The 24,568-nt window shown below is 44.2% G+C and overlaps 1 protein-coding gene and 1 long non-coding RNA gene across 2 annotated transcripts in view; both read left to right on the forward strand.

Moving 5' to 3' along the window:
* TLL2 (tolloid like 2) overlaps window positions 1-14,379 on the forward strand; it is a 90,894-nt gene extending 76,515 nt beyond the window's left edge. The window contains exons 14-21 of the mRNA XM_027719388.2: window positions 2,098-2,223; window positions 3,970-4,130; window positions 5,467-5,647; window positions 6,948-7,073; window positions 7,904-8,031; window positions 8,822-9,035; window positions 10,087-10,337; window positions 11,532-14,379. Of these exons, the coding sequence (XP_027575189.1) occupies window positions 2,098-2,223; window positions 3,970-4,130; window positions 5,467-5,647; window positions 6,948-7,073; window positions 7,904-8,031; window positions 8,822-9,035; window positions 10,087-10,337; window positions 11,532-11,666 (1,322 nt within the window). The 3' untranslated portion in view covers window positions 11,667-14,379. The remainder of the gene's footprint in view (window positions 1-2,097; window positions 2,224-3,969; window positions 4,131-5,466; window positions 5,648-6,947; window positions 7,074-7,903; window positions 8,032-8,821; window positions 9,036-10,086; window positions 10,338-11,531) is intronic.
* Window positions 14,380-16,682: 2,303 nt separating this feature from the next.
* LOC113987713 lies at window positions 16,683-24,274 on the forward strand. The gene is made up of 3 exons (XR_003540628.2): window positions 16,683-16,862; window positions 23,202-23,267; window positions 23,701-24,274. It is a non-coding gene; the product is annotated as an uncharacterized LOC113987713 (long non-coding RNA).
* The last annotated feature ends 294 nt before the right edge of the window (window positions 24,275-24,568 follow it).

A 24,568-nucleotide genomic window follows, 5' to 3' on the forward strand; every position in this document is an offset into this window, starting at 1 on the left:
GAATGCTATGCTTCATGAGAACATGCAGCGGTAACTTCTATCTTTTCAGAGAAAATGAATCTACAAACAGCTCAGGCAGGGTAAGCCTTTGTCACATCCAAGAGGCAATGTCAGGAAGATATGAAGAGCAACTACCTCATATCCACCCCATCAGGTGCATCTCAAGGGAAGGCTCCAGGATTATTCTTTATTAGTTATCTTCCTTTCTGTAACAAATTGTTTGTGTCACTGAAGCCTGTTTTGTATATGGTTGAAGTATTAGTAGTGATGTGGTTATCTGACACGCACATTGTTGTGCCTTTCTTCTTCATGGCAAATATCAGAGGAAAAACAACACTCTGTAAAATATACCTGCCCATATCCAGGACATGTCCTAACCAGGGTAAAGACTGATCACAGGGGTTTTTGATGATCATAGGAATTTCAGCCACAATTTTCTCAACCAAGTAATTTAACAGCCAGATTAGAACTACCAAACCTATACCTAAGAAAAGAGCAGCAAAGAAATACTCTACTTTCTTCATAGTGAATCCACAAACAAAAGCCAGAAAATAAAATCTGTTTGCACTGGAACTGTTGCGGTGGGGGTTCCCGACTTCAGGAAGGCTTTGCACGAAGACAGTGTTATCAATAGAAGAAAATAGAATATTTCAGCTGCAAGGGACCTACAGTGATAATCTAGTCAAGACTGTTTCTGTTTCATGTACACAGCAGTAACTGTTACGGGAACATTATATAGGGTGTAAGTGTCAAGGTGTTGGCAGTGGAGTCTGCAGGGGCTGCCCCGTGCAAGACAGAAGGTTCAGCTGGCTCTGCAATGGACCCAGTGCAGGACAAGTCTGAGCCCATCGACTGGCCTGGTGGCACTTCTGTGAAAACATGTTTAAGATAGGTTAAAAATGACAGAGAGAGAGGAGGAGGAAACAAAAAATGTAAAATAGCAGAGGTAAGTCCAAGGTCACAGGAAGAGAAGGTGGGGGTGCTTCATGACAGAGCAAATGTTCCCTGCTCATGGAGAACCCATGCTGGAGCAGGAGAGAAGTATGAGAAGGAAGAAGAAGCAGAGTCGTGTATGGACTGTGGCCTCCCATCTCCTCCTGCCTTTGCATGCTCATGGCTTTTCTGAAGGGACTGAGTGTAAGTTGTGGTGATACAAAACAGGAGGAGAGGAGCCTGGAGTGAAGTTGAGCCAGAAAAGGGGAGCAGAAAGCTGTTTTCCATAAGTATTTTAACATATTTGTTTTCAGCTTCTGTATCCCAATACCAAAACCAGTACTCAAATATTTATATTAATTGTCAGTAAATGAAATTACATTCCCCAAAGTTGAGTCTGTTTGGCCCACAACAGTAATTGGTGGGTAATTTGCCTGTCTCAACCCAGGAGCTTTCTTGCTCCTATTCTTCCTGTTTTCTCCCTTGTTCCACTGGAGTGGGAGGGGGTGGGGAGTGAACCAGCAGCTTGGTGGGAGTTTGGCTGCTAGCTGAAGCCAACCTACCCCATGTTAATAAAATCATCTATTAAGGCATGCATGTGGAATCAGAGGTCAGGATCAAAAGCCAGTACATCTGGCTATCTGTATATTAAAATGTCAGTTCAAGTTGTTGAGATGTGATTGAAGAGCCTGACTTCAAAGCCCAGGGTAGAAAGATTTCATGTGTCTATGAAAAGGCAGAACTACTTGCATGTCCTCCCAGCTCCCCTGCTGCACCCTGTTCCGTGGGGTATGACCTCCCTCAGCTCCATTACTGTGGGCACCATAATGGGCTGGTTTCTGTCACTCAAGAGCATAAGGAACTTAAAACAAACAGAACAAAGAAATAGGCAAATGAGAACAAAAGGCAGTAAAGTCTTTACAGGAGCCTCTGTTTCCCTGCTCCTGTCTAGAAAAAGCACTAGTGGGTACCAACAGTAATTGTAGTCCTTTATGGTTTCATGTTTAGGAGTGCTTTAGCATCTGTGAGGTTTGCTGCAGTGCCCACTCCATGGGCTCAGATGAGCAGCTATTGCTCTGTTCCTTCTGTACAGAAGGGTTCTATGAGGAATATAAAGTTTAGGTGGTCAAGAAAGTGTGACTCGTTCTGGTTTTCTCCTGACAGAGATGGATGAATGTTCTCTGCCGGACAATGGTGGTTGTGAGCAGCACTGTGAGAACACACTGGGCAGTTACAAATGTACCTGTGAGCCTGGCTATGAGTTGACAGCTGATAAAAAGAGCTGTGAAGGTAAGTAACTTACAGATTGAGGCATCTGTCTATAGGATGGGTACTATGGCTAATAATGAAATTTAACAGTCTTTGGAGATGATTTTCCTTGCCCCTACATCCTCTTTGTTTCAGTTTATTTTCCACCACCTGAAAAATTTCTTTTTGTCAACATCTTCCACTGAAAAACAAGTTTTGGTTAAAAACCTGAAAATACTCTGATTCTCTACTGCTAAACATCCCTAAAACCAGTTGTCCTTTGTGGCCAGATTGCTGTTCAGACCAGATCTCCCACAGTACAGCACAAAGGAGTGTAGGCATTACAACCTAACCATTGAGTGGCCTAAAAGTATATAAATCTAAAGCTGATTTTTTCTTTTCTGAAAAAAATTTACGTCATATAATAAAATATGAATATTTTGTCTGCATGCAAAACAGATATTCTCTATACTGAGGAGTAAATTCCCCTGCTCTGTTATGGAGGAAAAAGCCCCACACCTTCAATAGAAACTGTTTGTGTCAGCTTTCTATTTATACTGTTAATCTCATGCAACAAGTGTTTGCTCCTGCCAACAATACAGCTGTTGATGTGCTGAAAATCCATCCTTTGTTCTTGTCTCATAGCTCTGCCTGTCAGCTGAGACATGAAGGGAGCTCCACACCCTGTGAGTGGTGCTCTCAAAGTCATCCAGGTTGCCCTGACTTCTCCTTTTGTCAAACTGTCTGGGGAAGAGTGCTGTTGACTTGGTGAGGGCAGAGTTAGGTGTGTGCAAAAGGCTTTTGTCTTTTTTTTTTTTTTTAATAATTTCTTGCAATTTTGAGCAAACCAGTATAATGTGGTCAAGCCACTATAACTAGGGCAAACCACTATAACTTAGCAAGCGTTTTTTGAACTTCACTCTTAACCTCCTGTTTTAAACTTCATTTGTGGGATGGTCTTTAAAAATGTAGCAACATACAACAGAGTAAATTGCTTTTGTTTCTCCAGATATGCTTGCTACACTATTTATATTGAAGCTGCTCCCTTGGGTTAGTTCTCTTAATGCAAAATGGTGCTGGGAACAAGACACAGAAAGCTTTTGTCCCTGTGGGTTTTGAGGATGTGGCCATATCTCATTGCTCTCAAGAAACAGCAAGAAAAAAGAGGATAAAAAATGCTTCATTGCAAATAGAATTTTGCAGCAAAAGAGCAAATTGAGGCTGACTCCTTTGAGGTAAAAGCCCTGCCCTCCCATAAGAGAATGAAGCTGAGATGTCCTAAATTTTTAAAGGAAATGGGATAATAAAGCTAAGTCTGACTTTGTCATTTATTTTCCCTAGAGAAGAAGCAGTCCACATATAATAAGCCCCTGAAGAGTTGACAGTGTCTTCCCTAGGATTCTATTATCTTATAATTGTTCTGTTACTGATCAGCTTGAAATAGTACGGTTTGTAGCACTAAGTGCAGGTGAATTTACTGAGCTGGCCTTTAAAACTGTGTTGTGCATGTCAAGTCAACTGATTCACAGTAAGCCCAAGAAGAGAGATTAAAGAGGAGATCAGTCTTATGTGGTGGCTCTCAGGGACATAGCCTAACTCTGTATTTCACTGGGCAGGTGAGGTTTCTGTCTTCTTCACAGTTGCCAGCATTTTAAACCTGTTCTGGAGGCTGGGATTTGAAATGTGCCACCAACCCAGATCTGATTCATCTCCTAGTTAACACTGTGGCCCAATCTGTGTGTCTGAACAGAACCAAGTAAACCTTGTGTTCATTTATTGCCTCTCCAGCTGCCTGTGGGGGCTTCATCACCAAGCTCAATGGGACCATTACTAGCCCTGGATGGCCCAAGGAATACCCTACTAACAAAAACTGCGTCTGGCAGGTGGTAGCTCCAGCCCAGTACCGGATCTCTCTGCAGTTCGAAGTGTTTGATCTGGAAGGCAATGATGTACGTAACCAGTCCCTGCATCTCAGAGGTGGGACTATTGGCTATACTCAGAACTGGATAAATCCTTGGGGTACAAGGAAGAGGAGGCTCTGTCTTACTGGTAGAGTAAGGCAGAATGACACGAATAACAGTGATTGTTCTCCTTGAAGTCTGAATCAGCTTTCTCTATAGAGTGGAAGGATTAAGGCTGTTCTATTATAAATACATGTAATGGTTTAACCCCATCTGGCAACTAAACACCACACAACTGCTCGCTCACTTCCCCCCAGTGGAGTGGGGGAAGAATTGGAAGGGTAAAAGTGAGAAAAGCTCATGGGTTGAGATAAACAATCTAATAGATGAAGCAAAAACCACACAAGCAAGCAAAGAAAAACAAGGAATTAATTCACTACTTCCAGTGGGCAGGCAGGTGTTCAGCCATCCCCAGCAAAACAAGGCTCCATCACACACAATGGTTACTTGGGAAGACAAACACCGTCACTCTGAATGTTCCCCTTTCCTCCTTCTTCCCCCCACTTTATATACTGAGCATGATGTCATATGGTCTGGAATATCCCTTTGGTCAGTTAGGATCAGCTGTCCTGACTGTGTCCCTTCCTAACTCCTTGCACACTCCCAGCCTCCTTGCTAGTGGAATGGTATGAGAAGCAGAAAAGGCCTTGACTTGGAAGTGCTGCTCAGAAATAACAAAAACATCTTTATATTATCAACCCTGTTTTCAGCACAAATCCAAAACACAACCCCATACTAGCCATTGTGAAGAAAATTAAATCTACCCCAGCCAAAACCAGCACAATGGACTTCTTTTCTCTACCAGTTTTGCATAATTGTAGGTATTTTCCAGCCCTGATGTACCATCCCCCACTTCCCCAGTACTGCCTTTGCAGGAAAGTAATTGGAAATGAACAATAAAGTAGAGTTCTTCAAGGATAAATGAAATAACCAGTAAAAGAGGCTGTTCTCTGTCCTGCCAAGGGCAGGGTGGAGTTTGAACAAAGCATTCAGGTCTCATTTTCTGCACTGTAAATGGGAGCAGTGGCACTTCCTTAATTCAGTAGGCTGCTGAAGTTCATTCAACACTGTCAGGCTCTTGGATAAGCTAAATTATTTTAGCTAAATTAAATGGAACCATTGCTGTTTTGATAAACACAACTATGCTTTAAAATCAGGACAACAAGGGAAGGGGTGAGAAAACTGACAAAGGAGGTTTGGGGGAAGTTAGGAGTATGTTTGAGTACAAGACTGTTTCTGTTCCTTCTCAGTGAAGCCTCTGTCCCCTTCCTCTGAAATTCTCTGTTCCAAGTCCACAGAGCTGAGAAATCTTCTCTCTTGTCAGGTCTGTAAATATGACTATGTTGAGGTTCGTAGTGAGCTGGCTTCTGACTCCAAGCTACATGGCAGATTCTGTGGCTCAGAGAAGCCCGAAGTAATCACATCCTATGGCAACAACATGAGACTGGAGTTCAAATCAGACAACACGGTCTCCAAGAAAGGCTTTAAAGTTCACTACTTCTCTGGTACGTGGCTGTATCCTTTCACTTGCTTAGCTGTGTCTTCTGACCAAACCTCTTGGTTTTGATGAATTTTCTTCAACCTCCTGTTAGATCAGGCAGAGCCTGACATGGTTACATTTAAAAGCATGGTTGCTCTGTGCTGTGTCACCATCATCTTGGTTTCTCAGTGCAGTGTATGGTCTAGTTTCATAGTGTAGTATCAGCAAGATGCATGGATTGCATCAATGCCTCCAGTCTTTCCACAGCAGGAAACAATGGGGAACCCAATTCTAGAAGTTATCTCTGTCCCTAGAGTCATTAAAGGAAAGCTTTTTCCTCTGAAACTAGAAGATTTAGAAAATTTCCAGTAATGTTCTGTACAGCAACTATTCCCATCAAAGCAGTGTGTGCTAGTGGAAGTTCCTCATCCTCTGTTCTGAATACTTTGTGTCAGTGATGGACCTTGCTGGCAGGCAGTTCTGGAGGTTAATTGTATGTCATTTGGAAGTAGAAATTCAATTTCATGCTGTCTTTTCAGCGGAGACCAAAGAGTATTAATGATTTTTGCGGAGGATGATCAGGCAAAACAGCCTTGAATTAAGACAGGTGCAGAGTAGAATCAGGGCTAGGGGGTTGACTTATTAAATCTAGCAGGAGGAATGATGAGGTCGGTATGTTTCATCTGGTAGTGTGTTTGGGAGTGAGAAGACAGATGGGGTTAATGAGATCTAGGGAGGGCATTGTCCCAAGAAAAAATGGAGATAAACTGCTCATAATTTAGGTTGAACTGGAAACTGTGAGCAGATCCTATGCTCAGAACAGTGAGATTGAGGAATATAGTCCTGAACATCAACTGGGGCATATTTCAGCTTCAGAGAGCAGCTCATACCTTAGATCTTCTTCCTATCTGACTGTTCGTGCTTTCGGACAGAGCTATTTAAAAATAGAGGCTCATCAGGGCACAAAGGAACTTGAAAATATAAAGGCTGGCCAGTAGATTTTTGCCTAAACTAGTGAATTTATGTGATACTTTTCCTGGACTCTATTTTAAAAGTATGAGACACTGCTATATGCTTCTTTTAGACAGAAGTCTTTAACCATTAAACTTACATTATAAAATAAAATACATTTGTGATGTATTTTATTAAATGATAGACAATTGAAGAGAATAGTATCTGGGCTAAAAAGCTGACTGGACTAATCCAGCAGTAGAGGTTGAAGGTTTGCACTGCTATCTGCCAGCCTGGGTGTGGGGTTCCCAGTTGGTGACCGTGGTAGTCTGTCTCACTGTCAACTCAGTGTTTGTTGTTTTGATCCTGCCCAGACAAGGATGAATGCTCCAAAGACAATGGTGGTTGCCAGCACGAATGTATCAACACCTTTGGGAGTTATACATGCCAGTGCAGAAATGGCTTCATGCTGCATGAAAATGGCCATGATTGTAAAGAAGGTAAGGTCCCCACTTCCTGCCCTCAGGAAAGCCAAGGTACTTCAAACATGGCTTGATTCAGGGTCCTTTCTGCCCTGTGTTGGCAGGAAGTTTGTACAATGTACTAGGCTGGGGCACCAAAAAAGCCCCAACTAGCTGAAAAACTGCCCAAGAAAAAGGGGTAGGGGGCTGACCCATTCCCCAGTCTTGCCCTCTATATCACCATAGGGGAGACAGGGTGGGAATAAGAAGTTGGGCTAGCAAAAGGAGCAGTTGTGGGACATCACCATTAGACCGGTCACTGCTGCTTCATTCAATTATTGTGTTTGAGTCAGAAGAAAAAGGATGGGCTGATCTAACCATTTGCTGGTGCCAAAATTACCTTTCTTCCTGCACCACCACCCCTGCTCTGTGCTGCCATGGCCCTCCTGTGTATCGTCTCCGGTCCTTGTCTGATCTCTCCATGAGCTGATTCAACTTTCCAAGTTGGCAAAACAGTGTGAGGCTGAGATAGCACCAGAGTCAACACAGTGGAGGGGTTGACATCATCGCCTTGGGAGCAGGGCAGATGAGATGGAGGAGCAGAAGAATAATTAGGGAGTGAGGATGTAAATGAGGTCAGTGAGGCCCAGGGGAATGAGATGGTCCATTTCACCAACTGCCAGGTTAGCTCAAAAAAGTATAGGACAAACCTACCAGAACTATGCAATAATACTAAAAGGTCTTGTTTGGTGACTGAAGCCTTCCCTATCTCTGCCCTGTGGAGGGGTCTCAGTGGGCAGAGAGGAGCATGTAGGACACTAGAGGGTTCCCATGTGAGACTTGCCTCAGTGTACTCTCTCTCTATCAAGCTGGTTGTGAGCACAAGCTGAGTGGTGCGGAGGGAATGATGAGCAGTCCCAACTGGCCTGACAAGTACCCCAGCCGGAAAGAGTGCACCTGGGACATCTCTGCAACACCTGGCCACCGAGTGAAAGTGGTGAGTAACCAGAGAGCGGGACTGTGAGGGGAGAAGCAGGCTGGGTTGTGAGGAGCTCAAGTGACTTCCCACCACCACTGTGTGAGCAGGAGGTTGATGCCTACAGGTCCTGTTTGGGGCTCTTGGAGGAGAGCATTGTGGGAGGCTGTCCTGGCTTGCAAAAGGGCAGAAGGTCTCAAGAGAGACACCAGGCGGGGAGAGGCAGCTTAGAGGATACTCCAGCAGATGACAACTGTGGAGTATTGCCCTCTGTTTACAGGCAATAACACGCCCTCCCACCCCTACCTCTCCTTGTGGACCACTTTGTTGGGGTGGTATCTAAATAAGGTGGTGGCTGAGCTGATCCCCAGCCCCTCTGAGGGACGGGCATCAGGGCCATTTTACAACATGGCCTCATGGAAATGACAGGACATACCCAAATCTGTGCAGATGGCCCAAGCACTGGGGGAAATAATCCCTATGCTCAGTGGAAGTAATATTGAAGAACAGCCCATTTGGTGTGCTGGGCAGTGTTCCCAGTGGAAAAAAATAAATGCTTATAAGACTTGCAGTTGACAACTGTTGTCATGCACCTATGTGAGGCAGCAAAGCTAAGGCAACATGGCACATTGATATGGAATTCTGAGCTCTGCCACCCTGAGATCATTCTTGTCTGAAAGCACACTGTTCTGTGGGAGGAGTGGGACAGATGCACTGTTTGATCTGTTTCTCACTTGGCATTTCATCCTCTGCTAAACTGCATACTTAGATTTACAGATGTCTGTCTTAATTCTCCATATTCTTGCTGTAGACCTTCAATGAGTTTGAGATTGAACAGCACCAAGAATGTGCCTATGACCACTTAGAAATGTATGATGGACCCAACAGCAAGTCACCTATCCTTGGCCGCTTCTGTGGCAGCAAGAAACCAGACCCTGTAGTGGCTTCTACCAACAAGATGTTCCTCAGGTTTTACTCTGATGCTTCTGTGCAAAGGAGAGGTTTCCAGGCAAAGCATAGCACAGGTAAGCTGGTTGCCTGCCAATACCCCAGTGCCATAAGATATCATCAAGTCTCACTGCATTTTTTTACTAGGCAAAACCAAACACACTTTTCTCCCAAATAAGCTTAGCCCGAACTTTAACTGGTTGTATATTCAGTTCTCAGACCGTTGCTGCCACAATACCATAAATACCAGCTTCCATAACAACTCTGAGGTCTCCTGGTACTGGACATTTCTGCTCATGCTCTTTTGTTTAAATTGGAGGTGTTTGATTGAGCAACAATGCCTTCTGTTCCACATCAACCATCAGAAAAGGAGGTGGTGCAGTTTAGTCCACGTACTGGCCCACACACAAAACAGGCCCACATGAGATTGATTATGGTAGAAGCAGAGCTGTGCTGTGGACAGACACAGCTTGATCCTCTTATCTGTGGCAGCCCAGAGGTGGGCGTGTTGTACCAACATTCACTTCTTTGAAATCCCTGCCACTGTAAACAGGTGAAATGTGCTCTGAGTGGCAGTGCATGAGAGACTGGTGAAGAGGCATCTTCCTCATTGGCTGCAGGAAAACTCTGTGTTAAAGTATACCCCTTCTGCACAAACACAGGGCTACTTTTGTGTATTGTGTGGGCAGAAAAGGATTGTTTTGCTCCCCAGTTTTTTGATGTGCTTCAACTTCCTGCTGACAAAATACTTGGGGTCAGAATTTCAGCTACAGGACAAGTGCAAAGAACAAAGCAGTTGCTTTCTAAAACAATACATTTTCCCAGAGTATAATGTGTCAAGAACCCCATCCTGCCAGTTTAAACTGGTCACCTCTTTCCATGCGTGTTCTGTACCAAAAGGACCAAGTTCCTCTTAGCTCTGTGGGTCTATGGATTCATGGGTGACTGGAGAATTCACTGTGGTGAACAACCACTATTTATGGTAGTTTGGTGCAGTGTTTAATTACCTTCCCTACTGTACTTCAAGCTGGAGGTCTTTTCTGCTCATGACCGGCCCAAAAGTGGGATGAGTCTTTCTTGTGAGGTAAGGCCTTTGAGAGACTGTTTTGTGCCCTTTTCTTCCTTCAGAGTGTGGTGGGCTCCTAAAGGCTGAAGTACGAACTAAGGAGCTATATTCCCATGCTCAGTTTGGGGACAACAACTACCCAGGTCAAGCCAACTGTGAATGGGTGATTGTAGCTGAAGATGGTTATGGGGTGGAGCTAATATTCCAGATATTCGAGATTGAGGAGGAGGCTGACTGTGGGTACGACTACATGGAGATTTATGATGGTTACGACAGCACTGCACCCCGTCTGGGACGCTTCTGTGGCTCAGGGGTAAGCCATGATGGTGGTGATTTCTTAGGGATCACTGGGGGTGGCAAGGAAGAATACTGTCATACCACTTCTGGAGAGGGGCAGCTGTCACAAACTGGTAATGAGAATCCTTTTTGACTGGGTTTTGTTTCTTCCCCTTTGGCTGGAGATCACAGCCATTTTATCTGATGCACAGAGCTGGCTGGAAAATGGTGCTGACGGATAGTCCCTTTTTAGCCCAGGACCATGTACAGCAGCACAAGACTGCTGCACTGCTGTGCCCCAGCCCTGCCACAAAAGTGATGTGTAAATGTGAGAAACAGCTTCCAAAGGGCAGTTTCAGTCACTTGCTGCCTGAAGCCAGGTTACGTTGTGGCCATGCTATGCCAAGGGGGAACAGTGGAGGGACTTACAGAGCTGCTTGTTGACTCTAGAATGGCATTGCTGTCTCCTAAACTGTTACCTGCAACCCCATTAACAGGAGTGACTCTAGCATGAGTGATGGTGTGTGGTTTTTAAAATCAGAGGGTCTGTGTTTGATTTCTCTAGGACTTCAGCAATGAAATGGAGAAGGTTCTTATTGAATTTAAAGAGAGACAATCAGGGAGTAGGTATGGAAGAAGTCCTCACAAACTGGGGAAATGGTCTGGAATATAAACAAAGGCATAGCAGCTCACTGTGAAAAAGTTCAGGGCAGCAGAGTAGTAATGTACCTACCTGCACACTGACAAATGAAGAATGGCTGGGAAAGTGTTGGTCCTGCAGAGAAGCACAGGGACATTGTAGCAGCTCACAGCAGTGTGGGAGATAACCAGAGTTGTCATGAAATATAAGTACCTAAGTCGTTTTGCTGCTAATGAACCCTGGGAGAGCCTCAGCTGCCAAACAGGGTCCAGTTTGTATTGTGTCATTTCCTGAAAAGATAATGGCAAATTAGAGTAAACCTGAAAACTGGAACAAGAATATCCAGAAAGTCCTGTGAAAAAAATAACTGGAAGAACTGAGATTGTAGATTGGACTGGCATCAGTATTCAAACATAAAGAGCAAGGAAAATATGCATGGAAAGGCAGATCAGGGCAGGAGGTACTGAGCACTCAGTCTGCACATTTACTGACCAATCTGTCTTCACTGTGAGCTTAAACTCTATTATCATAGTGCAGTTATTTAGTCTGTAGACTTGACCACTATGTACTGTCTTCTTTCCTTTTCTGCAGCCTCTGGAAGAAATCTACTCTGCAGGGGATTCCATCATGATTCGATTCCATACAGATGACACCATCAACAAGAAAGGCTTTCATGCCCGATACACAAGTACCAAATTTCAGGATGCATTGCACATGAGAAAGTAGTTTGACTGCTCCTCACAGACATTCCCCATATGAAGATTGAGACATTTAACTGTGATCTTTGTCCTTTTTTTTTTTTTAAGCTTCTGTGCACCTGGCCAAAAGAAGTGTACAGTATTTTCTGTAACTAAAACTAAATCCAGTCTCAAAGGTTTGCCTCTGCAATTATTAGCATGACCCTTTCTTGTTAACATACCCAGGACCAAAAAATTGTCTTCTAATCATACCTGCCAGGGCATAAACATTGTATTTTGCACAACTTGCCATGAGGCTGAGTAAGACTGAACTTGAATTGAGAAAAGCCTTCGTCTGTTGCATATCTTGTTTCTAGGTGATAATTCCCAATCACCCACATGAGCTGTCTGAACATATTTTCTGATGCAGGTGATGTGGACAGATACCCAGTAGGATTTCTTCAAAGGACTTTTTGAGCCACCCACTCTCCCCTACCAGCCTAAAATACTCTGTGCAATAAGAGAACAACCAGATGGCTGGACATCCATCACTCCTTCTGTCCCTTCTATTTATTGTCTTGCTTATTGTTGAGTGGAGAGCAAGGCAGGGGACAGGGACAATTTTTTTAGAGCTGCTAGCTACTTAGATCCCAGTAAATGAGACAGGCCCAGTGTCTGATTAGTGGTAATTGTCGTGATGTACATTGAATGGAGGTACTTCGATGTAGTGCCCAAGGGAAAGGTGGTGGCTGATATGGAAATGCTGTGGTGGAATGCAAAGCATGACTCTGTGATGGTGGCAAAGCTTAGTAACAGGAACACTGACAGCATGCTCCAGTTACACCACCAGGGAAAGCAGCTCAGAGAGCTGTGGCAGCAGTCCAGGCCTTATCTTAAATAAGGGATCTCTCTCCTCCTCACTCCACCCCTGCCTGCTTTCTCAGCCTTCTTTTCACTGCTTCCTTTGCTTACTACCATTTCCCTGTGAGCCCTTCCTTTTCACAGCTGAGCTGCTCTCCCCAGGGCTGCCCACCACAACGTAGGAGTGCTCTGCAGCATCTGCTAGCTGGAGTATGTCACTGAAGGGAATGCTGGGGCAGAGGGAGCCTGGGTGTCCCTGAGGCAGAGGGACACAGGCCATGCTACGGGTCAGCTCTGGTGAGCTGTGGGAACCTGTCAAACATATGCAACCTGCAGGCACGGGACTAGGAACAGAAGAGCTCTTCTGGTTTCTGCTTCCTCCTCGTTCGTCACTGGTGCATGGCCCAGTCTCTTAATTTCATGGCAAGGGTGCAAGTGAGACGGTGACTTAGAGCACTTTGGGCTATAAGGCTCAGACCTGCTCTTGTTTGCTCATGGAAGCTACCACAGGCTTGAAGAATTAAAAGGTAGCTTGACACTTCTTTGGGAAAAAAGTAGGGAAAACTCTGCTTTTGGGGGAACCACCGTAATTGAACTGTTGATATGGAAGTTAAAAAAAAGACTTTATTCTGAATGTTTCATTAAGGCACTCACGGGCAATTATGAGCTAAAAGCTGAGGTGTGTTAGCTTTAATAAAGTATTTATAATCCAAGGATTACTATGTTTACATAACCAATGTGCTGTCAGGCTCCGAGATGACACCTCCTTTGTGGTGTACCACTGTGGAGAAGTATGGGGCCAGCGCCACTGTCAGGCACAAACGACATTCCTGGAGATGAGGGCATTTTCAGATGGATAATAAATAGACTCAGCCCTCTCCAGAAATCCTTGAACAGGATATGGTCCAAGTATTGTGAATACTAGGAGAAGCAAATGCATGAAAATATTTTCTTGCTTAGAACAAGAAAAGTAAAGTAATTTATACACACACATGGAAGATTATATGTATATAAAATGTGCATGTAGAAGACCAGTAGTCAAAGCCTTAATAAGTGTAAAGTGAACAATACTGTACCACTGACTATAGCTTTATTGCAGGCTGTATAAAATCACGTTATCTCTGTTTTGGTTTTGGTTTTTTGTTTGTGTTTTGGGGTTTTTTTAGCTCTGCTTTGTTTCTTTTTTTCAAATTTTGAGGCCTTCTTACAGGCAAGACCTCTGATCTCAAGCTGTTTGACCATGCAGGTCTGGGGAAGTGAGCACTGCTAGACGAGGTGTGTGTTTATCCTTCTTTTCCTTGCTCCAGTTCAAGCAAAATTACAGTGACTCAGGTCTGGAAATAAAATGTGACATCAGTGCCTCTGAAACAGAAGCAAAGTTTCAGGTGGCAAGCAGCAGTTCAAGTTTCCTGACCCTGTAGTGGCAGCAATGGCTCTAGGGAAAAGTGACTGTAGGAGCTGTAGACATGTGCTTTAACATCTCTGTTCGTTGTTCTGGTAATTTCCCATCTACCCCAGACTGGTTTGTTTCAGATGCTTGCAATGTGGTTTGACAGATGTACTAGACTCATTAGCATTCATCCAGGTGTCTCTTGTGACAGTGTGCTCACAACTGTTGTACTGTGCATTTCAACCAATGATCTATGTAGAATATTTCTGCTGTACTGACTGGACCTAGCAGTCAATAATTCTAAACGTGTGAAATTTTCTTAAGAAAAAAAATGTCAGACCCTCTGATGTGTGTGTATGTATTCTGGTCTTTGTGTGGTTTTTACATTTCACTAACTAAAATAATTTTTTAGAGGGGAAGGAGAGGAGGGTGTGGGGGCAATCATAAATGTACCTGTGCCCAGAACGAGTGAGTGAGTCTCTGCATTCATTAAAGACTGTGGATTCAGTTGCACATTCTGTTGTATGCATGCATTTTCCACTTCTTCAAGGGGAGGACATTTGTTACTATATTCCTTGTTCTGCCAGCTGTTGTTTGTGTCTTCTGCTAATACCAGGTGGGATTTACTCTCTGCAGGAAGTGCTTTCCTGTGAGCCTTTAGGCTTGTCTCCCTTTTGCAATCAAGAGAGCATTAGTAAGTGGGGCAGAGAAACAAGTTGTTCAGCCAAAGAGCTACATCGTTGGTTCGTGTTGCGCACTTACACTTTAGTGGGCTGAGATACAGATCTGCAGTGATAAACATTAGAGATCTGGTAATTAGTCCATAAGTATACCTCAAAGGATGAGGCTCATTTGCTACACTACAGGCTATGGCCTTCATCAGCAGGTCCCAAAGACAAGAGACATGAAACTCCTGTGCAAAGGACAGCAGGATGAGCATGAGGCAGATGTTCCGTATTGCAAAGTTGTGGTCCATGCACCATAGCAGCCAAATGCCGATAGGTAGAACCTAAAATGCTTTTCTTCCTCTTTCTGTCTAGTGCTTGATGTCTACCCTGCTTGCTAAGAACCATGTCTGTGTTCTTTCCCCAACACATACCTAGTTCATCTGTGACCTACCACCTAGAACATTTCCTGTGGTGTGTCAAAGCTACCCAAACCTTCATGGTGACTGAATTTCCTCCCAGCTGTTCCCAAAGGCAAAGCAGCAACGGATATCAAGTAAGGAATAAGCATCCCCGTGTAGCCTCCTGCATCAGAGTACCATGGCACAGTATGACCCTGGAATGAACCTAGAGGCTGACAGTCAAGACAGTAGGTAGACATGATTTCCAAAATGACACCCATGAGTCTTCAGTCATATGGATAGTTACAAAGCAAAGCAACGTTGAAACATTAGAAATGATGCAGCCCAAGTGAAGCTGGTAGGAAATGGGAGGTAAAATAGAAGGTGGGATATGAACTGGAGTCACAGCTGTTAAAGAAACACAGAGACATTTGCGGTTACAGCGAGATAGGTTCTTACTGTGTGCATGATGTATCTATTGTGTGTGTAAAGATCTTTTGCAGGTTTGTTGTTTCTCTACTGTTCAACTATCATGTTCCCTTAATATCTCTTTCCACACTGTCTGCCACCAGTGCTGTGACAGGGCTGGTCCTTTTTTTCTCTACTTACTTATATAAACAGGACTTAATTTTCCAGAAAGTGCCCAAAGACCATCCAGTCACTGTGTGTGAGTTGATAAAGGGCATATCCATTGTCTGCCAGAAGATTCTTCATCCTTTAAAAACGCAAGTACCCAGTGGCACAACTCATTTCAGACAAAGAACGATGCCTCAGACCAGACAGGCTTGTTGGTCTCAGCATTAAGCCAGCAGAAATCCTTCACTTTGTTCTGACATTTCCAGCAGGTGCTCTGGCAGATAAGGTGCTAGCCTTAGAAACCAAAAGCAGGATTCCCCTCAAGCTGATCTGTGGCACACTCTTGGAGCCAGGAGCTCTTATTTGCCATGTATCTGGCAGAGAAGAGGTGGAGTTTCCAGTGCCCTGAAGCCCAGCTTCCCAGGTGCATGCCAGACCCTGCTCCTGGCAGGGACTTGGCTCTGTCAGGTGTGCTGGGACCCAGCCAGGTTGTCTGAGTCAGCCCAAGAGAAATGCCATCATCTCTTCCTCTTTACAGGTCCACAGTTTGTGTATTAGGAGGAAGAGAAACTCATCTTAAAACGAGCACTAACCCTGGCATTGGGCAGTCTGCTGTTACTGCATGCAGGGATTTCTCGGGGAGAAGAGCAAAATGGTGAGTAGGAGTTGGCTGGCTTTGTTTGGATGGAAGTAATGAGAGGATGAGGACATCAGAGAGCAGAAGAGGTGAGGCCACTGAACCGGTTATCTATCGGTTGAAAAGCTCCCTGGGGTGTTTAACCCTCCCATTCTCTGCCCTGACCAGATCAGTCAAGCTGATTGTTTGCTGTGCATTTCCTTATGGTGCAACAGATAGGTTCAGATATCTGCTTGGATTTTAACATCTGCCCCAGCTTTTCTGTCCTGGTGGTATTGCCTGGTCTTAGGGCAGTTGGAGCAAAGAGGACACTGATGCCCTGAATCATGAAGTGGACCCTTCAGGAGATTTCTTGTCCTGGGAGCTGAAACACACTGGTATCTGTTTAAAAATGGCCAGGTGAGAGTGGCTGAGAGTGAAACCTCCCTCCTCCCAGCACCTAGCTGACTCTGGGCTAAAGCAACATTCTCCTCTGAAATGTAATAATGAACTAATTCCATGAGCATTCACTGATCAACAGAAGACTTATGGAAGTGCAGCACAAAGTTACTTGTTAATGGCATACAAGCAGAAATAATATATTAATGGCTTTGATCTCTCTAACCTCTGTTGGTCTTCTCTCAGTTCCCCCTATTGGTCCCTTTGGGATCTCCCTTTGTCTCTCTTCCTCAGCCTTACTCAGTGAATGGCCTGTGCCAGCTCCATCCAAGAACTGGTGAGTTGTTACCCATGGAGCTGTATAGGCACCAAAGAGGGAGTGGTCCCTGACCATCAGCAATCACAGTTTGAACAAGTGCAAGAAAAGCTAGGGGAAAGGGAGTATTATCTGTATGTTGGACAGTTGATGCTGAGAGGTGGAAGCATCTGTGTTAAAACTGAGATGTAAATCTAGAGCACCTGATCATGCCGTGTGTGTTAATTGCATTCATCCAACTCCCCTCCCTTCCATGAGAGGCTCTCTGCACTGAGATGCAGGGTTCCAGTGATATGGACTTGGCTGGGGAAGAGGCCTGTCTCCTTGTGGTCTCCTTTTCTTTGCAGGTCTGCAGGATGCTCTGAGTTACTGAATGGCAAGAAGGGAGAGGGAAGGGTTGCAGTGTTTAGTTTTTCCCTCAGCTGCAGTAAAAGGTTTTCTCTCACCCAAGATGTGCTCTTGGCAGGCGGTCAATGCTGTCGGGAAACCTACCTGACTCATATCAGAGTAACTGGTACTCAGAGCCCCTTAAAACTTACTGTGGAGTAGTCAGGGCAATCTGTGAGCAAAAGCAGGAGCAGTGCAGGCATAGAAAGATCTCACAATATTTAATTACATTCACTTTACATTTAGAAATTTCAGAGCAATGGTCAGGAGTTTTAATCAGGAGGATTAGAAACATCCTCTGCTTTCTTTTTTTAAGTAACTAAATTGGAGGTCAATCGTAATCTTCATGTCTCTCCTGATGAGGCTAAATACAAACTTGTATACTGATCCATTTTTGCAAGTAACTTGAGACACTGGCTTTAAACCATGGGACAACTGAAAGAAACAGCCTATTTTTCAGTGTCTTGCTATGGCTTTCTATATTTGCTTGCTAGCAGGTTAGACACTTCAGTTTCCAAATATGAACTCTTAGGATGTCCCAAATCTTGAATTTTGTAATTCAAGTCAGAAGAGAGCACAAATACCCACTGCCCTGCAAGTCAGCTGTTAGAGATTTAAGGGCAGAACTAGGTTTTTCCTTTAAGTAAGGAGTTATATGGTCTATCTTCTTGTGTCCCACCTTAAGAAACTAAGTATTTAACCCTGGTGACAGAATAAGCCAGGAGAAACATTTCTTCTCAAATCAAGGGCTACCAATCAGGTTATTGTGAGTAACAGACCTATTCCATTGCATACACAAATGTAGTTTCACAAAGAACTTGACCTGAGAAAGGTGACCATATGTAAATATATTATTGATGTGGCTCTTTCTATTCAAACTTTCACTTAACTTGCAGGCACAGCCCTAGAAATAATAATGAAGTTCATTAAGTGCACTGTCTTTAGCCAAGAAGAAAGAAATAAATTTACAGTTTCAGAGAAGGGGCAGGTATGAAAATCCAAGCTCAAATTAACAAATCAGCTATTCACAAAGCTGTGGTTTAGTGAGTAAGTCCAAGGAAGGCACAGTATGAAATCTGGGTGAGAAATGTCTGCTATATTTCATTCCCAGTTGGCAGCCTGGATGCAGCAGTACCTGCACCTCTAAGTAGAGTTTGAAAGAGATCCTTTCCACTCAGTGGCCGATTGCTAGCTGTGTCTGCATGCCAAGAGGCATTTCACAACATCTGCAGTCCCGTAGCTCAGCTGTTCAAAGGTTAAACTTTCAGTACAGTGTTCATTGCTTGCATATAAAGGCCACATTTCTAAACAAACCTCCAGCTGGTATCTGTAATGGGAGGATAAATTCTGGATCTTTTGGTAATCTCACCCCCTCTTTGACTTTGTTGTGGATTATGGTCCTCAACACATAGTGCTGTGCCCCGCTCCTAGACTACAGGACTTGGACTGATCCAAATCTCTCACGACTCGCATCTTGAGCCTTTTTTCTCCACAACCTGCTATTGACAAGCTTTCACTGCACTGACCTCCTGCTTTGAACAACCAGGCTCTCCCTCCTCAGTGCATGGCAACAGAACTTCTGCAGGCAGAAAAAGGACAGCTTTCTGCCAGCTCCCTCTCTGCTGGCTTTTTGTGGATGCAAAGCAAAGGTCTTTTGCCCTTTTCCTGACACTTTGCAGAGCACCAATCTCAGCTGCAAGGGAGACCTCAGCAGCTTTGCTCTTTCTCTTCAGTTTATTTAATTCTTACACGTTTCTGGGACTGACTGGTGTTCTCACGTAAGTGTCTTAAAGGAGCTGTTTCATACAGAAGTGCATATTAATTGGCCCTGGATTATAGGAGAGGGTCCTGCAACTGCTTTTCCTGATAACCCATGCCTGAAGCTAAGCTTCTTCTCAGTACTATTCCCATCACTAGCACTGATCCCTGCAGGCAGCCCCAGCTGCCCATAGAGCTCCCCATATAATGTGCCCAGTATTGCTTCCAGCAGTAATGCTGCACCAGCAAAAGAAGCTGAGAGCAGCCTTCAACTGTCTCCAAGCGTCTTTTTACATTCCTCCCGGATGGCAGAGTCTTTATATCCCATCTAACTGACAGACAGCACATCCAACAGAGATTCTTCTGAATACTTCCCTTTCTATGTGTGGGAACAATCTGGTCAGCGAGGAGTTAATATGTTTCTGTCATTTTCATCTGTCCTTGAATCTACAGAAGCAGACACATGAGATTAGTTTGTGACTCAAAGGTTGCAGGTGCAAGTCCTTGCTGGTTTACAAGCTACTGTTGTACTCCAGCTCCCAAACTGCAGTGGGGTTACACAGCCTTACCCTTTCTCACTCGGGAGCTGTTGGCATAAATGCCAGTGTAATTAAACAATAAGGCCCCTGACTACTCAGAGGCCTTACATGGTATAAACGATTCAGGCAAACCAGTTCATGTTTCCTCATATCTTCAACAGCATGACAGAGTTTTTGTTTTCTCTGGAGTAACTAGCGTGCCTGCCCTGTTCAGCTCAAATTACTATATTCTCATGTTATCATTTCCAGTCACTTCAGAAGCACCCCTCCCCATTCCATACCTGGCCAGAAGCATCTCCCAATTGCTAATATTCAGTTCTGATTTTCTTTTTTGTTTGTTTGTTTGATTGATTGATTGATTTGGTTTGCTTTTGTTGTTTGCTTTGTTTTGTTTTGTTTGGGGGTTTTGTTTGGTTTTGTTTTATTTCTCTACAGGAGACATCAGAGTCATTCTCATGGTTTTACAGTCCAACAGTAAATTTGGTAAATACACTGCTTAAGGTGAAGATCAGCTAGCTGCACACCATCACGTTATCTGTAGGAGCGGGGGGTGGAATTCTGGAAGAGAAATTTCTGCTTTTATGAGTGAGTGTTGATGTGGATCTTCTGACAGACTGTCCTAATGATGCTGATGGTATTTTGTAGCAATAAAGAAAGGTGAGAGTCTTAAAGTACCCAGATTCCTGCATTTGTGCCTGTTTTCCTGTTTATTTAAAAATTATCAAATCCAACTAGAAGTTATTTTGCTAAGCCTACTGTAATGCAACAGAACTTCTTTCCTGCTCCTTTCACCAAAGGGAATGTGAGTGTTGTTTCAGATTTCATTTCTGTTTTCTCACAGTGGGAGAGGGGATGGTGAGGGGAGCAGGGCACCAGCCATCACAGCAGTTACCAGACGGTCCTTTACATGTCCTGACACTCATTTAAGATACATGTCATAGCCAATTCTTTGGTAAAAGACACAAGGTTCTTCTTTCTCCACCAGAAGTTGTGGGCCTGCAAACAACTGGTATTTCTAATCCTACCTTCCTGCTTGCTATATTGTGAAATGTAGTCTCTGTTCTGATGCACAGACCCTTTCTGGTTTTGCATCCTCCCAGTCAGGGTTCAATGGCATTTCACTGCTTTGTTATCCAGCCAGGAATCAGTCGGTTGCTTTTTTCTGCTGAATCATAGTCATTGTGTACAATCAGTCCAGCCACAGCCTGCCCCAGAATGCGGAAAGGCAATTTTCTGACTGCTGAGTTGCTGAAAGATGACTGTAGATGTGGGTATTGATCATGGCTATTCTTTGTCAAGCATCTGTTATCTGCAGGGTCCAGAGAAGACCCATCTGGCCTGTGGCCTTTGAGGGAACATGTTCAGCTCTCGACCTCTGGCCTGTTCCCAGAGCCCTCTCCCCAGGGCTGTCTGGGGTGGATGTTGGGTCCTGCAGCTCTCAGCTGCAGCAATGTCAGCTTGAGGTGGTGGGTCAGTCTGGGAGACGGGAGAAGAGAGGCACCTGCTGTCATCACTGCCTGTGTGGTGGACTTCCTTTTTGCTGGAGCTGCCTCATAATTTGGAGCTGAGTGTGACATTTTGCAATGGGTAGAAAATGCCAGAGGGTTTTGTGTTAGGGCACACGAGGTTTGCTAGAGCCCTGCACATGCATCTAGGCAAGGCCGTGCAGGCAGTTGCCTTCAGCGCCATGGGAAGGACAGAGAGCAGACTGTTACAAAAACACATCTTTTCTGGGGCTTCCCACTCCCCTTTGTGCTGCTTTTCCGAGTCAAACTTTCTCTAGGGTATATTTGTACTTTTCTCTTGTACAGGCTTTGTATATGCTTTTTTTTCAGCCTCAGGCCCCTTTTTGAGGAAAAGCATATATTCCTTCCCTTCAGCCAGAGACATTGTTGGAAGGAGCAGAATTTTGGTTCTTGCTTATGACTGGCAAGTACAGGCCATGACCTTGGAGCGTGGCTGGGTGTTCCATGTGTTACTGACCATGTTACAACATGCTGTTGTTGGAGTCTTGCAGCTGCTCACTCTCCCCTTGCTTGCTTTGTATGAAACACTCTTTTGTATATGTTCTATAACCATGTATTTCTAGAATTCTGCGCAGACATCTGGAAATGCAACTGTCCAGCCAGATTGCTCTTCTGGGGTAAGAGTATATTTCATTGTTTAAGGCAATTGATTACATGGAATTTTTTCCCTCTGCAATCAAACCTCTGCTTCCCCTGTCCACCCCAGTTCACAGTACAGCTGGGCTGGAAGCTACTGTTTTGATCCAGGGCTTCAGGTTTATTCCTCACATTGGCTTTTCTTGCTGTTTTATGGTAGCCACTCACTCGGCTACTAACTCTGTTGTAAAGGACCACACTGCATGCATTTGACTGGGCTATCTTTCTTTGTAAGTTAGTATGAACCATGGGTGGTTGGAGTAGCCACAGGAATACCCAGCATTCTGGCCTTGGTCCTTGCTGTCATCTTGGCAGTGGTCTGTATTCTCCGGTGGAAGAACTACAGCTGGAATCAGGTGACTACCTTCCATCTCCTGGGTGTCTTGCTGCTTCTAAGCCTAGATCTCCATATCAGAAACCTGATTCAACACCCTTTTCAGCTCTTGGGAAGTTCAGGACCACATCTCTTGACTTTCCAATTGTTTCTGCACTGTCTCTCAAAGGCTGGACCTCAGCCTAGAATTTGAAGGGTTCATGAGGATAAAACAGAAATTCATGTTCAAATACTGAAAGGGCACTGCCAAGTGGTCTGTTTAAATAGCAGGAAATTAAAAATCCACAAGCTATCACCATTGTTCTTCAGTGGATTTCTCTCTCATTTCCTACAGGAAATCATCCTCTCAGTACAAATGGTATTATTTGGCTCCAGAAACATTGCCAAGGTGTTTCGTAGTATGTTTAGTTTGATCACTTGCTTCCTCTGTTTGAGCCCATGGGGTGGGTCTTCATGCTCTGCCTACATCCACAGTGCTGGGGTTTCCAGAGTTAGGAGTTTCTGTAGCATCATATTTTTTCCTCTGAGGTGAAAAAATCATCTGCACCACCAGAGAGACAGTCAACCTGCCCACAGAGGAAGAATACTGTGAAGCATTCTGGCAGCCAGACATTGACAGTTCCACTTAAAAGGTCCCTTTTCTTTCCCTACCAGTTTACAGATGTTTTTAACCAGCTTTTTTGCATTCTTGGATCTTTGTTTTCTTACTTTAGCAAGTAAGGTAACAATACTGAGGGAGACGATTTCCCTGTAGTTGTTGTTGGTCAACTTCTTTCCCTTTCCTTCTTTTTCTTTTTTCTCTCCTCTCTTCTCCTCTTCTCTCAAGTTTAAATGTGAAAGCAAAGGTTTTCCCCTATGTTAAAAGACCAGATAGATTTTGGATGTTCTAATAAGGCAACAGTCAGGCATTGATTTCCCCTTTGCAAGGTCATTCTCATGGGCAGGTGTCAAGTGGACCCTATAATTGTTCCAAATGAAGGAGTGTTTTGGCATCCAGCTTAAAATATGTTGGATATTATACCAAATATTATCCCCTGTGTGGTTATTTATCCCCCGAGTACGTCCTGCGTTCTGGAGTTGTTTACTAACAGAACATTTTCTCACTGCCCTGTGCTTCTCATGCAGTTGTTTGTGACTTGTTGATAGATGTTGTTTGTCACTGTTTTGTTCATTGCTTCAGACGAATCAACATCCCAGCCGGCAGGAAGGACACGAATATGAATCATCCCCTCCCAGACCTCCAGACGTAAGCCATCTGTTAATTTGTCAACATAGCACACATGCTGCTGAGTTACTGATCACAGGACTGGCTTTAAGGGTAGCCCTAGACTAATAGAAAGCTCGTCATAACCTCCTCCCCAGGCTTGCCTGTGTCTCCTACATGACTGCTGTTTCTGGTTGCATGTCTGTCCATTTGATGCAATCCCAGATGAGAGGTCAGCAATGGTTTGCCATTGTTTTAGAATACACAGGCATTAGCACTGCAGCCTTCGTGGGCAAAAAACGGAGGGGGAAGGAGGGATGGACCTGACGTGGGCAGATAGGATATTTCCTTCAAAATAATGCTAAACATTTTCAAAGGGAGGTGGGAATTCTTGCATACTGTATTCTCTGCAGTACTCACTTGGTTTTCGAGTACCTTGTGACAACCAATCAAAGAAATTATATTTTGCTTCTAGGACTTCTATATGACCATGATGCAGGGGACAACAAGTATCTATGTAAATGAAGATCAAGACAAACACCTCAAACTGAACATCCAGACACAGCCAAGGCCCATGAGAACAAAGGAGCCCAGAAGAGAGTCGCCTGTGGTGGAATATTTTTATGAAAACCATCCAGTCTCTAACTGAAAGAAAAGCACAAAATTGTATCTGGGGCCAGAAATAACAACCAGAAATAACAACAAGACACAACCCTTTTCCTGGACATCAGGGGTCACACAGTTGCAGTTTATGAACAAGAGAGTTTTCTTTTTGTGCCTACATGAAATTCTATAGAGACTAAAAGTAATTGGATGGAGAAAGAACTTGTTTGCAATCGTGCCTCTGAGATGTAGAAGCAAAATCAGATTCCACTGGAGTACCCCAAGTTCTCTGAAAGAGATGGTTTTGCTGTTCTCCTACATTAATTCATTTTAATAAAGAACATCTAAATCCCTGCAGTGATACTGATGGTAGAAAAGAGCAGCCAGAGAGTTGGTTGCAGTCCCAGGTAACTGAGTTCCTTTGCCTCAACCTTCAAAAAACAGGAAGGCATTCTTTTCATTTGGCAGAAAGCCCTCAGGCTGCAGGACTCTCTTCCCCTCTAACACCATGAGCCTTCCTGACTGGTGGTCTGTTGCAACTGCTCAGATCCTTGCAGGCAGCAGCAGTGAGCACAGCAGATGAACAAGGAAGGACCCCTGCCTGGGAGGAACAGCCACTCCCAGAGGGTGCTGGCCACAGGCACTGCAGACCTACTCTGCAGTGTAGCAGCAGATGTGGGCACTGCCCCAACCCAAATTAAATAACAGCTCAAATGCTCATAAAGAGATTTTCCTTTATT

The sequence above is a fragment of the Pipra filicauda genome, unplaced genomic scaffold (assembly GCF_003945595.2).
Source record: "Pipra filicauda isolate LSUMZ 115617 unplaced genomic scaffold, ASM394559v2 scaffold96_size2947999_pilon, whole genome shotgun sequence".
In the NCBI taxonomy this organism is placed as follows: domain Eukaryota; kingdom Metazoa; phylum Chordata; class Aves; order Passeriformes; family Pipridae; genus Pipra; species Pipra filicauda.